Consider the following 15750-nt stretch of genomic DNA (forward strand, 5'->3'; position numbering starts at 1 on the left):
GCCTGAGGGGAGGCATGAAGGAGAGAGCGCTGTGACATTTGTCCCCCCCATGTTAAAGCTGAGCAATCCTCAGCCACGTACCTGAGACCTTTCACTCCATATTGGTACGGCAGCTTTGTGCCACTCAAATACATTTGTCCACAAATTCTCCGACACTTTTTACCCTGCTCGAGGAGTAGCTGCTTCTTTCAGTGAAGTTGGTCTCCGCTGTTACACTTTTCTCAGGTAAATTTCCTGCTTCTGCTGAACCTGCCTGGAAGTTTGCAGGTTCTGAATCAACAGAAAACAGTAGCTACTGTTCTTAGTTCACTGCTTAGCAAGCGTCAAGTGCAGATGCTAATCTTGCAGATGAGTCTGTGGAGCCTGAGAACAAGCAAGTTCTGATGGCAGTAGTGAAAGAAGCTGGTTTTTAGTTGGTACTCTTGCAAATGTATGCAGGCCATTGTGCCTGAACTGCTGCATCTGATGCATGAATCGGCTCAGTCTGGGGTGCTGATCGTGCTTCCTGAGCTGGGTTGGCTTTTTGTGTAAAAGCTACATTCTGGGAAGCAGATGAAAGCCACTGAACTACTGAGCTGTACTGGTCTGGGGTGCTATATGTGCTCTTCAGGTCAATAAAGAACCTGTGGAGTGAATGCAGCCCTCTGAATTTGGTGTAAAGCACATCTGTGTAGACTGAAAGACTCCTGGTGTTATCTGGGCTGGTGGTTGAGAGCTCTGGTGGCGGTCCTCTTGGCTGAGACTGAGCGATTCAACAGGCTAAGGTCCTGTGAATGTTTCATCTTACTCTTGCCTTTTTGAGATAAGCCAGTAAGCAAGGTTAGGTAGCCAAGTTTTAACACAAGGGCTTTAATAAAATACACTTTTATAAATATACTTTCAAGAATATGTATTCCAGGCAATGGAAAACCCCAGCCAGCTCTCCCTGTGGGAAGGAGACTCGGGTTGCCCAGCCCGCATCTCAGATTGAAACCCTGGGAGCTGGCAGGCACAGGGGCTGGGGGAGCACAGTGCCTGCTGTGTTTGTGTGCCTTGGCCCAGTGGAAGGAATTGGTTTTTAAGACCTTGCTAAGGGCACAAGCAGGGTGATGCATGGCTCATGGCCTGGGAGCCTGCAGGGCAGAGTACAACTCCGGGGGATGAGCTGCTGTTCTTTTGTGCTATTTTAAACTGCTAATTTGTTGGCTGAAAACACTGGTAAAAGTGAGAAGCACCTGTAGTTAATGTGCTGTACCTCCATGCTGTTTTCCAGCATAAGGAAGAAGTGAACCCTCCCACATCTTTGCTTTTATTTGCTCTATGTGCATTCTGTGCCCCCCGTGCAGCAGGCCTGGCTTCCCCTGTTGGGTGGGGGAGCGGCTGGGGATCGTTCTCAACTGCCAGCCATGGGAGACAACACAGGAAGCTTAGACTGTGCTCATTCTGCCTTGGGTTAATTTGCTGAAGTTCGGGAAGAGAATGATGAACTCTTTAAGCTAGCTGAAGAGGTGAACTGGAAATGTTTGGAGAGCTTCTCAATCTAAGAGCTCTGTGCACTTGACTTTCGGCAGGGCTAACCGGTGCAGGGTCTGTGTAGGCATCAAGTTGTTTGAATTGTGCATCTAATGAAGCACTCCATTAATTACATTCCTCTGGGGAAAACCTTGAGCTTAGAAAACATCAGGTAGAAATTTTGGTATATGTCTGAGGTGCTTATTTGGGCTTACTTTTTCCTTGGGGAGAAGTTAGGAAAGTAATTAACTTCCCACGTAGGAAGAGCATTTCGGCGCCTGGCGCAGCAAGGCAGAGAAATCAGATGTCCTCGTTGCAGGCACCGCAACTCTTCTCGCCCTGCTAGTGAGGGGTGTAGGTAGGCCTCCTGGCCTGGGACGCTTCTGAGGTTTGATGAGATTCAGTCTAATGCAGGGACTGGGCCTTTGCCCCACGTGTCCTGGATATTGAAGAAGAATTGGATCCTCCTCCTGACCTGCGCTGGATCTGCACACAATTTCACTTTGAAGGGATGTTAATCTTGATGTTTAATGGCATCTTCTGCCCTGCCTTTCTCCTCTCAAACAGTCCAGTGTGCGCTGCGAGTTCCTTTCCTAAAAGTGGATGGCACAGTCTCTGCAGAGCAGTGCAACCCCATCTCGTTCTGAGCCTTAGCATCGTTTGCATTGATCCATGAATCCGTCTTGGTTCCCTAATAGGCATCAAGTGGAAAAGATAATATATTTCTATTGCACTTGAACTCATTTCTCGGTTCTTTAGGACCAGTTCTGAGATCTGGAAGAGAAGACACTGCTCATCTTAAAGGATGTGGGAAGAATCTGACCTTTCTGCTCGCCTCCACCGTGCCTTGAGTCATAGGGCATGCAGAGAAGAGGGAGTGCTGGAAGAGCTGCTCAGTGGATTTGGCTGTTCAAGACATGCCGAGCTCTGGAGGTTGCTGAAGATAATTACAGAAAATGGAGTGGAATTCCTTATACTTTGTTGGAGTATAAAGGAGACCTAGGTTCTTCCAGCAACTAACAACACTTCTTATGCTCTTCGGTAGTTGGGCCCCAAATCTCCTCTAATGCAATTCTTTGTTCAGTGCTTAAGTCCCAGCTGTTAGGTGCTCAGTGATATCTTCTGTCAATTCTTGATACGGTTTGAGGTGCTGTTTTGCCAAGTGGTTCTGGTGCATTCTGATTTGCTGGGAACACCTGTTCCTTAATTATCATCATCCTTCCTCTGTCTCTTCTGTTTCAGCTCCTTCTGATGTGTGAGCTAATAACATGATCTGAAAGGAGGCTTGGAGCAGTGTGTGCATGTTGAGAGGTGGAGTTTGAGACAAATTCATCACAAACTTGAGAGTAATTTCTGGTAATAGTTTATGTCTACTTTGGTTTGCTCTCGGTCCTTAAGCTGCATCTCTTCAGGCTGAAGTTTGTCCTTGTGTACTACCCTGAGACCAACTGTTTGTAGGAGAGGATGGAAGGAATGGGGAGTTTGGGTTCCTGCTTAGAAAAGAAAGGAGCAAGAGGAGGAAACAGCATGGAAGGCTTATAACTGACTGATGTGCTTTTGAAAGTGTCACAGTAGTTAAGGTTGTTGTAGCTCCTAGTCTTGTCAGGCATGCCTATCGTGCTGTGCTGTGTGTGATTTCAGCACTTGCTCCTTGGAGCCTGAATTATTTCACTAATCAGAATTCTGTATATGCTTTGTCTCTGTTTTTCTGCTTGCAAAAAAAAAACCCAGTGTCAATGATGGCCCCGGGTCAGAATGTCTTGACCGAGCAGCGCGTGAGACCCGAGGGTTCTTTCCTCTGGTTCCCTTCCTGGACTGACTTGAGTCATCTGAGAATACTTGTGATGTGAGGAGTTTCCAATTTGCCTTGCAGATGTTCTCAGACAGTCTCAAGAGAAGTTTCTTGGGGTCGTACTAGTCTTAAAATAGCCTGGCTTCTGTTCTGCTGCTGACTCTGTCGGGGTCGACAGAGACCTGGGGGCTCTGCAGCCTGCCCTTTGAGTCTTAGCTCTTCCCTTCTGGTGACACCTTTTGTTGGGAACTGCTTTCAGAAGTCATGAAGAAGAATTGTCTGTAAATATTAAAGTTGAGCATTTGTCTTTAGAATCCCTTTCACATTCTGATCAAACCTGCACAACTGTGCACTGTGGCCTTGTAGATACTGCTTACATACTGCTTTTGGACCTGCTGGTATTGCTGGCTCACAGCTGTGCCAGCTGATAGTCCAGTCCATGGGTTGCAGGAAGGGATCTCTTTTGCAGCACCCATCTTGTCTCTTGTCTACACGTAGCTTCTCTCAGTTCACGTTCAGACCTCAGTCAAGGTCTGTCATTTTCCTGCAGTAAAGCTTTTTCTCCCTTTTTCACCCTGGATGAGGCGGGGCTCTGGATGCTGCACGGAGTGTTGCTCCTCCAGGTGTGGGCTGACAGCGTGAACGTGTTGTGTGCTGCAGGAGAGTGCTAAACAAAACCTGTGCAGGATATCACAGTCTTAATGTTTCCAGTTCTGGTGGATGTATTTTACAACGCTGCTAGAAGAGGTGCAGCAGATGGGTGCTGCGCTGCTCCCCAGTTAAGCTTGCTGAGACTCACTGAACTCAGCAGACATCCAAGGGCAGTGAAGAGACTCCTCATCAGTATGCTGAATTTCATTGGATGAAGTTCTTACGACTATCTGTTTTTTTTCCTCTTTGCTTTACACAGGCTTTCAGCATCCAAGTCAACAGCTTAACTGTTAAGCTATAAGCTTCCTGCTGTAAAACATGCAACAATGTAGGGAAAACCTTTTTATTCCATTGTTGTTCAGCCTCAGACACCTCGAAGCTAGCTATGTTAATGCAAGCAGTCTGGTCACAGCTATTGCTATCCAGACCTAAACTGAGCCTGTACCTGGACAAAGAGGCCACCTTTAATATTTAATGTTCCGTAAAACTGCATTGAGAGCTTGTACTGAAATGTGTCAGTAAAGACATGCTGTAGCAGTGATAGCAGGCAGCTGAGAGCCAAGAGAATCCTATGCTCTGCTTCTGCCTGAGGCATGTTCTCTGATACCGAGCAGTTTGCTTGACCCCTTGTATTGCAGCCAGCCTAGCTGTAAAATTAAGCAACAAAGAAAGCTCTGTGACAGACAGACGTGTCTGGAGGTGAACTTTCAAGGCAAGCTTTGCTTTACTGATAAATTCATCTTACTACCAACACTTCTGTTTTTTAACAGTGCATGTTTTCTGTTGTCCTTCCAGGCAGCATTCACTCTTCTCTTGGGTCCTTTTACCTTCTTCAATGTGCAGAAGACCAAGTATCTTCAGATCGTGACGTCTCTGATGAGATGGATAGGTGAGTCTTGGCAGGCCCCCACCTCTTCACTGTAGGTGGAACCTGAGTCATGCTACTGATGCATCTTTTTGGCAAGAAACGCCTGTTTGGAAGCAAGCATTTGTCAAAACAAAGTCTTTGAGGAAGACTGCCCAGACTTGATATCCCCAGTGAAACAAAGGAATTTTGTTCTAGGATGAAAATTCTGATTGAAACAAAATATTCTCAATCAGATGCAATCTGGTACCTGAAGTTTTAACTTGGCTTAAGTGAGAGGTAGAGGGGATTTGGAAGAGTCTCCTGTGTCTGGGCTAAGTATGGTAACCACTAGTTACAGTTCCAGCAATGAAGCGTGCATAGTTCTGATCTGAGAATTAAAAGTACTTCTGTAAGAACGTCTGACCTTTCGTCATGTTTGCTTGTCTAAAAACTGCTAAACCGACATACGTTGTCCTTGGGAAGCCCCACTCTCACTAGCTCTCCAAAATCTTACAGCCAAGCACTTCTGAGTAGACAGAATTCCCCGAAGGGAAATAAGACATCAGTGTTGGCGGTGTTGTTATCATCCAGAGATGCAGCTGCCTGATATCTGGTTTGTATGTGTACGCAGCTTTGTCTTGGTCTGCGTAACCTACGCAGGGTAACTGATATTCAGGGCTAACAGCTTTACAGCACCAGTAGCCTTTTGGGAGGGTAGAAGTCTGCTGATTCATGGGCCCAGACCACCTGAGCACACGATGTTCTGCTTGTACCCATCGCTGACCTGGCTTAGGAAGAAAAGTTGATTCTAAGACTGTTTCCCACCACACACACATATGACCTGACTTCAGCTCGGGGATCGTGTTCCTCTTCCATGAGTTCAAAGGCCTGTAATCCTGTTTGGAAATGGCTGGCAGTCACTGCAGCGGCATAGAGAGCCTGTTGCAGTGAGTATCTGAGATGGGGTTAAGCAGTCATCACCCAGGAAGATGAGGTTGGGTCTTAGGCCTTCAAGTCTCGGATGCTGAACAGCTTGAGTTAACAAATGCTGACCTCACATGGTGTGAAAATCCCAAATGTCCATTTTTTTCCCCATTATTGTCTGGGCGCATGAAAGCTTTGAGAGCCCCTATGTCCTTCAGAGGGAGGGGTTATCTCATTACGGGGGTATTAAAGGAAGTTTTTTAAAAATGTAATCTCTTCAGCATGCTGGCCTGTTTCCAATCACTCAGCTGCCTCTTTCCCGGTACAGCCATCAGTCAGACCTCATCCTGTCTCTGTGACAACCTGATGCCTGTCTGCTCTGCCACTGCATTCCCTTGAGCTAGCTGCCTCTAGTAGGAGGATTGCTAAACCTTGCCATAAATGCAGAGCTGCCTCTTTTCTATTGCTTGATGGAGAGGGACAAAAGCAATGTTTGGAGAAGTGTAGGAGAAATTCATGCTTTAGCCTGATTGATTCCTGCGTCAGTATGCTGGAGAACAGCTGCCCCAGATAATGATATTTAATGACCCTGACAGCACCTCAGTGGCTACTTAGAGCAACAGATCCCGTATGTGTACAATGAGGGATAGATTTATTAGGAAAGACGATTTATCAAGCAGTCATGTGATGCAGGGAACAGAAAAGCTCTAGTTGCAGACTCTGGGATGAGTCCCATGCTGTTTAGATTTATCAGGCTGGCTTCTCCTGTGTCCTCACATCACCTGCTGCATCACCTCCTCCTCCAAAAGCTGGGCTGAGACTTAAACATGGGTTGGTCTTTTGTTGGCTCTTCGAGAGCTTAGATCCTGAAGAAAGGCATTGTCTGGTGCTTTGCGGTCCCTTGAGCTTGTCCTGCCTGAATGCTGATGGGCCAGATGTAGATTCCTGTTCAGGGATAACCTGTGCCTTCTCTTTGACTTCCTCTGGTTGTGCTTAGCCACGTGATGCTAAAGGCAGTGCTTCAGTGAAGCACTGAGCAGTAGTGCTGGACGCTGGAGCTGCAGACCAGCTGTTTGTTTTGCTGGGTAGAAGCTGCTCTGTGGACGGTGCCTGCTGTACACCCTCTTCCCCAGCCCGGTGAAAAGCCCTTGGATTTCACAGCAGCAGCGGCTGATGTAAGGCTGCGCTGCCTCAGGTGTGCTGGCGATGAAGATGACAGTGGCTGAGGATAGTTCTTGGCAGCAGGGAGGGCTTGCTGTGCGTGAAGGTCATTTCTGCTAGCGTTTGTAACGTGTCAGCGCTGCCTTTGAAAGTTGCTTTCCCTCCTCCCCTGATCTCAGCGATAATCAAATGTCACCAGCCTCTTCCCAGAGCCTTGTGCTCATCGCAGGCAGCGCATCGGCTGACGGCCTGCAGCGGTCTCTCGCTACACCTCTTGGACAGGAAGAATTTCGCTCTGAAAAAATTTGGTCTTAAACACTGGAGCCTGAGCTGGAAAGCAAAAATAGGCCAGTTTGAGGAATGTGGAGATGCAGCAGGGATCAGCCCTGCATCTGGCATTTCTCATCCCAGGATAAGGCACTAGCAGGACAGGCACCTCTGAGGCCTCTATAAGGAGAAGGTTGAAGGAGGAGCTTGCAAGCCCAAGTGCTCTTCCACTAGAGAGCCAAACAGATGGGCTCCTGTTGTTTGGGCCTGTTGAACGCAGCTCATCTGGAAACAAGGCTGGCACAGCAAGGTTGTTCCTGTCAGAACTGATAGGAGCACAGAGGGTGGATCTGCTTCCCCAGCTGGACGGGGCAGGCAGAGGGCTTCCGGAGGTGTGGAGCTGCTGGCGATCTTCAGAAGAGTAACAGCTCAAACGCTGGCTCCAAAACCAGCTACCGCCTCATGGAAGGTGGTTGAGTTCAGTGCGGTACTCGGAGCTTGAACTGCTGACTTATCGGTTCTTAAAGGTCTTGCTTTTCTTTGGACTTGGCCAACGTGTATCTGTTGGCCTACACCAAGCTCTCGTCACGTTTCCAACAGTGAAAGCTTTTGCTGGCCCTTCCTTCTGCCTGGTCTGCCTTCAGGGAGACCTCAGCAATTGGAGCACAGGTGTAGAAGGAGCCAGCCTGCTCTGCATGGAGGGCTGATCAGGAAAATCACTGCTTTAAATTCTGGTAATGATGCTTACGGTGAAGCTTGGGTCTTAGTTAGGGACAAAACTTTCGTTGGCTCACTCGGTTCTTGAGCAACGTCACCAAGAGCACAGAGGGCCAGGGCTGGGTGAGCAGGTAAGTGTGTCAGCAGTGTGAATTGTCTGCTTGCAGTGGGGAAGATTCCTTCCCCAAACTGTAACTTCCTCCTTCCTCCTTTTCAGGTCCCTTCCTCCTGTCAGCCTTGGGAAGGTGTGGAGTTGTTAGCCCAAGCCCTTTGTTGGCTGTGGAGCCTGTTCCAGGTCTCTTGGTACAGCGGTCATCTGCAGAAGGCTGACCCGACCAAGCTGCCCGGAAATTACAGCCGTTGGTATTTTCAACTTTACTGGTTAGAATTCAGGCTTTTTTCCTTCCTGAGGGCTTAAATCTGTGGTGGTGACAAACTGCTCCCTCCAGAGACTTGATATCCTGCTATTTTTTTCTCTGCCTTCCCATCAGTCCTGGTCTAGTAGGCAGTGTTTGCTGTTTGCTTGAGGAGTTCGCCCCTCAGTGAATGGAGCTGGAAGCAGTGAGCTCCGGGGCTCCCAAAGCAGCAGGCACAGCCCTACCTCTTTGCTACGGGGTCACAACTGCCTAGCAGCATCAAAGGAAGGGACATGGATTAAGAAAGATTCCAAAAGGGGACGTGGATTGGGGGAGCTCAGCAGCAAACACTGGGCTATTGTGCATTAAGCAGCTAACCTGATTAATTGCAGCCTGTTACAGGGTGAGGTGCCCAGCTCTCTAGGTGGGGACTGTTGGCTTTAAAGACATTGGTAGTGTGATTATTGCTGCTGTTGTTGAATGGTCTATGGCAAATGCTGCCAGACTGTTCCCACGTGGGACATTTGCTGCTCTTGATGCTGTACTGTAGATATTAAAAAGTATTGTATTTTAATAAAGAGACATTTTATAGGGGGTTAAACTGGGTTTGGTTGCTGCGAGCTCAGTGCTCTCTCCCTGTAGTACAGTTGGACCTGGTCACATTTGTTCTAGGACCTGCAGCCCTCAAGTCAGATCACTCTCATCGCTGTCCAAGCAGAGATCTCAGTTTTGTGCAGAAATTAAATTTCCTCCCCAGGCTCTTTTTTCTGGCTGGTAAGGTGGAGGGAAAAAGTACAAGAGTAGCCATGAGGCATGCAGTGTTTTCTTCCTCCTCTGCAGGGTATTTGATAGAAGTCTCCCAGGGAGGAAATTAGGAAAGAGCTCTCCCAAGGCATTCTGGTGAGGCTGCCTTCCCTTTCTGGTCGTTTCTTTGATGCTTCTACTTTCTCCACCAGAATCCTGTGCTTTAGAGGACTCCTCAGCACTTCTCTGCAGAGCACTGGTCTCAGACCATTACGCTTTGTGAGCAGTTCTCAGCTGTACTGTCACTGCCATCCTTAGCAGACTTAACTAGCCGTGCACAAGTTGACTCAGTACAGAAACCTGGATTCGCTCTGCTGTGTGCCTTCAGCTGCAGCTCTGGATACTGGGGATTATTGCAGAGGCTGATGTAGGACGGGGGAGCAGTTACCTGAAGTCTTGCTTGCAGTCTCCTGCAGGGAGATTATCCTGCCAGTGTCTGCAGCCTTCACGGTGGCCTCTGCATCCAAAATGGAGCTTTCTGCTGCAGATGAGTGGGGGGCCATTAAATCTCTGCCCCTTTTGCAGAATGAAGCATACAGGAGTGTCAAGGAAGAGGGAATTGAGCTGTAAATCAGGACACTGTTGCACGTTCAGCTGGCTTAGGGGTTGTGACACGAAGTAATTTTGAAGAAACTTGTTCTCATATCCTTTTTGGAATAGAGAAAGCTGCTGCCAGAGCCCAGGGTAAATAATTTACTAAGAAGTGAATATATTCATGAAGAGTTAGTTAAAAGGCAGTGCTTCTGTCATGCTTGCTCTTGGTCTTGTCAGTTGAGGAGCTCATTTCATGGTGTTTATGGGGGGCAGTGGGGTGAAGCAGTGCTGGTATAAGTGAAAGAGCCTTGTTAGCTTCAGATGGAGATGGAGAGTGACATGCGGTGCTGGATGGGACCGCTGCCATCCCACATGAGGAGCTGATGATGTTCCTGAAAAGAGCACTTTATCCAGGCAGCAGGAGATGAACTGATGGCTCTGAGCTGAAGAAGAGGAGCTGGAAACGTAGGGATTCATCCATCCCTAGTGCTGCAGAAACATCTGGGTGATGGTGCCCATGCAGGTTTTTAGTGTGTGTGAATGGCAGTATCCGAAAGGTGGCAACAGCAGAGCGGGGCTGGTCTCTGCCCTCTGGTGACGGGATGAGGGGAAATGGTGTGGGGTATCTGGATTTCATGGAGCGTGAACTCTTTGCTCCAGTGCCTTTCAAAGAAAACGTGCAAATGCTTAAGTTAGGTTTGTGGTGACACTGAGGTGTGCTACTCCTTTCTCATAGGAAAGTAAATTCTCACATGGAAAGAGAGAAGTGACTGTCAAAGCTAATTAGTAAGGCCAAGCCAACGGCAGAACTCAGAACAGAGTCCTCGATACAGGCTTTACGGTGCTTTGCTGAAGGTGACCGGAGGAGAGAGGACAATAAACTATGGGTATTTGGCCATCAGAAGCAAGCAAAACTCCTTGGCTGCTTTTCCCTTCCCATATGTTGAGATAAAACATCTGTGATAAACACCAGAGTACAGAGCAGGTTTTCTCCCTGTGAGCTGTTACTGGTGTCTGGAGCTTGGCTGCTGGGCGCCGGGGGCGCAGGGCTCCTCCAGGCTGACAGCGGCTGTGGTCGTGGCAGGGGAGGCTGCTTGTAAATCTTGCTTAGAGCGTTGCAAATACTGTCCCAGGCAGCAACGAGAAGGGGAGAGGTGATGTCTTTAGAGCACGGAGGCCTTGCTTAAACACTTTTGACAGCCCAAAAGTCCTGGTGGTGCTTTTTTTCTTCCTTTGTTAATAGAATGAGTTCCACCCAGCCCAAAGCCAGGGCAGCAGAAAGCTCCTGAGTGGTTGCAGCAGGAGTTACCACAGCCTGGTGGTGTGGGTGAGACGGCAGGGCAAGCCATGGTGCCTGGGACTCGGTGCTTCAGTTTCTGGCCACCCTCGTCTTGCCTTCTGGTAAGCTGCGGCACGTTTCTGTGACCTTCGTGTGCTCACGTATGGCTGTGCCACCCGCCGACCAGCAGCATTCCCCTGCCATGTGGGCTGTGCCTCAGGCTTTGCAGCAGGGAGGTGAAGTTGTCCCTGCTGTCCATTAGAGGAAGAACTGCACTGTCCCACAACTTTGGCTCGTACCTTTCTTGTGGGAAGTAATTTCCCTCTTCTTTCTGACATTTCTCTCTAGAGAATCGCTGTCTTCAGCGAACAGATCCATCTTGTTTCCCCATAGTCTCTGCTCTCATAAATCCTTCATCTTCTTGGAGGCTGTTTTAGTCTCGGTCGTTGCCAAGTCTGATCCTTAACTACTCCAGCTCCCACATGTGAGTGAGCAGATCTGGTTCTCGTATTCTCTCTTTACCGTTCTTTCACATAGATACCTCCTCTGAAGGTTGGAGAACTCTATCAGTTGTACCGAGATGTGCAGACTGTGCCGGTGTGCACAGAGAGCTGGAGGTCATAAACAAGTGAATGGATATGGCTTCCACAGGAGAAATCAGATAACTGACTTCTGAATTTAAGAATCAGCATCTTAATTTCGAGATGCTTGGTTTTGCTTGCATGATGAACTTCATCCACGCTTTAATACTTCAAATGCCAGAGCATCTGTAATGTCCGGCAGTGCCAGCGGGCTCTTATACTTACCCGTGGTGCTGGTGGAGGGCAGCTGGCTCTGAGGTGGGAGACAAAAGAAGTGTCCTGGGAAGGCATCGGTGCGGAGCGGCCAGCACAAGTATTCGCCAGGGACGCAGAAGGCGCAGCTGTCCCGGCGTGGTGCTGTGCTGTGCGGTATGTAGGGGGCAGCTGCTCTTGCTGGTATGCCTCCTCTCCTGCATTCTAATGTTAAATTAAACGAGGTCTCTTCAGTGACTCTCAGTGGTCTCTTCCTTCAGCTTGGAGAAAGTTCAAGACCAAGGCTAAGATGGAGAGCAAACTTCTTACTTCTCTTTGGGCTCCTTGTAAGAGAATGAGCCTTGGAAGCTCAGGAAAATGTTCTCTTGGAATCCATCATGCCGCCAAACGCACGAAAAGGGAAGCAAGTGGTGTGCTTTGTGAAAGGGCGATTCGTTCTCATTATTCCCTGGCATATTGATTCTCCGCTTCGACACGAGAGCTCTGTCACCCCGTCAGGCGGCGGAGACGGATGGCTGTGCCTGCTCAAACAAATGGCCCTGCTGGGAGGGGAGCAGCGAGGCGTGGGCAGCGATGTGGGCAGCACAGCACGGCATCTCCAGCCCTGCAGGGGATGGCAGGTGATGGTCTTGCTGGGCTGCCGTCGTGGAAAGAGAGTAGGAACAGTGCTGGAGAGGGTGAGACTTGTGCTAGCTGTCATGTAACCTTTGTTCTGGCAGGCTTTTTTCTTCCAGTAACTCTTCTGCTCATGCATGGTATGTAGCTCATTGCCTCTATGCTTCCTAGATCCACTGAGCCCATCCCTGTTTTAACTGAACCTGGTGTTCTGAAGGTTGAAGATCATCGCTGAGCCTGGGAGGTGACGTCTGCCTTCCTGGGATCACAGAGGTATCCAGTGTCATGTATGGCTCAGTCTGGATCTTCTCCGTTATTTTTTGCATGCTGATAGACAGAGGTAGGTTTCCAGGTGCAGCATCTCAAAAGCGTGGTGTTTTGCCAGGGATGGAGGAGAGTTAAGCTAGAAGCCCATTCTGAGCAGTGTTGCTTCCAGGAACCTACCACGGTGGATGAGAGAATGTTTCATCCTTGGACTTTTTACTACAACAGCCTTTCTGCAGAGAGATGAAGCTCGTGTATGAGACAGCATTCACCATTTGCAAAGGTGTTTGCTCTGACTCTGCAAAACAATCCGTAAACTCAGAATGGCTCGATTATCATCACTGCTTTTCTGTGCAGCTTTTTCTGTCAAAACTGACAAAAATTCTGTATTTCTAATATCCTCAGGCTCCCATATTTCCCCTAAGTGCTGCTACTGGATGTGTTCTCATCCATATTCATCCTCCTTCCACCTGCAAGAGCCACAGCATAGCTGTCCTATCTCTGATAGATCTGCTCAGTCTGAGAGGAGGAGGCAGTGTTTCCTCCTTGGAGAGCTGGACGAGGGGTCTGTAGGTGAGGCAGTGGGGCAGTGGTGATGGCACATTTTTGCCTTTTTGCAGACCTTTCTTTTTTCCCTCACACATTCTCATTTACATCCTTCGGTTAAAAAGATGCTGAAACCTCAGGGTGGTCAGAGAGACGAGAAGAAGTGTCCTCTGTGCCTTGTGGGCTGCTGACCTGTCTGTGGTGTGTTTGGAGTGTCCAACAGTTTGAAAACCAGGACAGAGAAAACCCTCAATTGCTTGTTAAGGACTTGTACAAAAATAACTATAATAATAATGGTGTAAAACAAGGCTTTCATGCAACCTGCTGACAATCCATCGTCACCTTCTTGTCTTTGCTGTGGTGGTGATGTCTGAAGGGCTTCTGTCCCTGGAGCGTTTCCTACGTGATTTGTGCTAATGTACAGGGTAGGTTGATGCTCTAATGGCTCCATGTCTGACTTAGCAAGGGCTCTTTCTGGTGAAGCACCACTGCTGGACGGTTCATGTGGCAACTGCAGGTGACCCAGAATTGTGGTGTGAGTGCCTTCAGCCTTCTGTCCCAGGTGGAGGAGGATGTGAGCAGGAGCTGTGTGCGCCTGCAGGTGCTGTGCTGCCTCTTGTCTGCTCAAAGCTGTCTGTCAATCAGAGCCTGTCATCTTCTTTTCATCTTGATTTATCACCCAGCATAACTAGGTTTCAGAGTTTCATTTTGAGCTTGCCTCCTTCCAGGGACAGGCAGATAAATCTGGCATGCAAATGGTTTAACTCTCTTGTTCCAGGAGCAAGGAGAGAGACTCACCTGCTGCAGGGAGTGAGGAAATACTGCTGTCAGGGCTGGAACTGGGCAGCAGCAGCAGCTTCCAGGTACCCAGCACCATCTCTGTCAGGGGGAACGCATCAGCAGAGCACAGCCTGACTTCTTGGAAACAGCGTTGGTGCAGATCATAGTAATGGACTGTCACTCTTCATAACTTCAATTTCTGATAGGTTTAATTTCTGAAAAGTATTTAAGGGAAAAAAAGGGACACAACAAAGGCGATATTAATTCTAGCTTCTTAAGCCATGTACTCATATCCATCATTTCAGGAGTCCACCGGAGACCTGATCTGTCACAGCTCCCTACCACAGCAGCACACACTGGGGCAGAGGAGAAAGTGGGGGTCTCTGGAAAGAGGCTCTGAGAGCAGGGTGTCAGCCTGCAGCTTCCTGACCTGGTGCTGTTAGCACTGGTGTGGAAAGGGAGGTTTGAGCCAATGGTGAGAGTGAGCTGGGAGACGGAAGTGGGTCAGCCATCACTCCTGCTAGGCAGGCAGGTGGGAGTTGTGGTGCGGGGAAGAGGTGCAGGACTTTGCAGTGCTGCCTGGTGAGACGCTTTGCTCGGGAGGGCGCAGTAAGCACAGCTGTTCTCTCAGGGTGCTTCACTTGCTGTTTGAGGGGAGGCAGTGGCAGTTGCACGCATCCAGATCAATGAATTACTCTTCTCCATAGCCCTCTGTAGCTGGACTTGGGAGAGCGAAGAGTGCCCAGCCTCCCGAGGAGGTCTGCCTCTCAGTGCCACAGAGGAATAGATTTGCTGTCATCTCCCCAGCGCAGTGTTTTCAGAGATGTTAGACGTTCCTGTCACTGGGAAGCAGTTGGAAGTGAGAGGTTTCCTGAGGCAGAGGCAGTAAAAGATGAAATACAGAGTGAAGCTGGGTGAGTGCTGAGCGTGAAGCTGCTGTTTGAAAGATGAGGAAGGAGGAACTGAGTTTTGGAGAGCGCTGAGAGCGTGCAGGAGGGAACAGTGTGCAGTTACGGTTTTCCTGGTGTTGTTCTGGAACTGCTGCTTCTGTTCCCATCCGTGCTGAGCCTTCCTGCCTCCAGCTGCCCATGTCAGGCACAGAGCAGGTGGGTGTCCTCCTCGCCTCCCTGTACCCTGCCTGGCTCCTGGTGCTGCCTCCGAGGGCTTGGCCATGGAGCTGTCTGCTCTTCTGTTTAATTTCTCTGTGTATTTATTTATGACATTCAAAGTCATGCGTAATACGAGTGTCAGCGTTTTTGGTTTTTTTTCATTACCTGATAATTCATGGCTGTGCTCTGATGCCTCAAACCAGTGCAGGAGACAGCTCTGTGCGTGCCACAACAACCCATCCATTGCCAGCGTCAGGCTGTAAATTTTACTGTTTTGTACCCTGCCAGGCAGGTTTTTTTCCCCTGCTCCTTGTTAACTCCAGCTGATGATCATCCTTCCCAGGTCGACATGATTTTTGTGATGCCAGAATTAGTTTTCTACTGTTTTTATGTGCCGTGCTAGGAATAATGGTCTAGCAATAACCACTTCTGGCTCAAATTTCCACCAGCAGAGTAAATAAGGGTATTAGCCCAATCTCCTCAATTCATTTTGTCCGTGGCACGTCACTTTGTGATAAGCTTTGTGAAATGTTGTTAGGCTATTCCGTGACATAAGTGAAGGATAGACAAGCAGACTTTGTGCCTAGAAGTGATGAATTTTAATAGCAGTCTTTCTGAGCTGTCGTGGTCCCTTCCAGACTGGCTCCTCCACCCTGGGATTAACTACAGACAGCCTGGAAGTGGCTGCCTAGTTCTTGCTCTGTCGTGCTTGGCAGATTGCAGGGACAGGAAGGCTCTGTAGTAGCTGCTGCTCCCTTCTACCTGCTTGGAAATATTAGTCCAGTTGCAAATGTGTAGGAATGTTACTGGGATTGGCTC

General features: G+C 48.8%; 1 protein-coding gene across 4 annotated transcripts in view; it reads left to right on the forward strand.

Annotated features, from left to right (window-relative positions):
• The window catches only part of SLC38A12 (solute carrier family 38 member 12), a 39870-nt gene that overhangs the window by 19931 nt on the left and 4189 nt on the right, over positions 1-15750 (forward strand). For all 4 annotated transcript variants that reach the window (XM_085240343.1, XM_085240342.1, XM_085240344.1 and 1 more), the window contains one exon: positions 4730-4823. In XM_085240343.1, coding sequence (XP_085096469.1) covers positions 4730-4823 — 94 coding nt within the window. The remainder of the gene's footprint in view (positions 1-4729; positions 4824-15750) is intronic.

The sequence above is a fragment of the Meleagris gallopavo genome, chromosome 20 (genome assembly GCF_905368555.1).
Source record: "Meleagris gallopavo chromosome 20, MGAL_WU_HG_1.1, whole genome shotgun sequence".
In the NCBI taxonomy this organism is placed as follows: domain Eukaryota; kingdom Metazoa; phylum Chordata; class Aves; order Galliformes; family Phasianidae; genus Meleagris; species Meleagris gallopavo.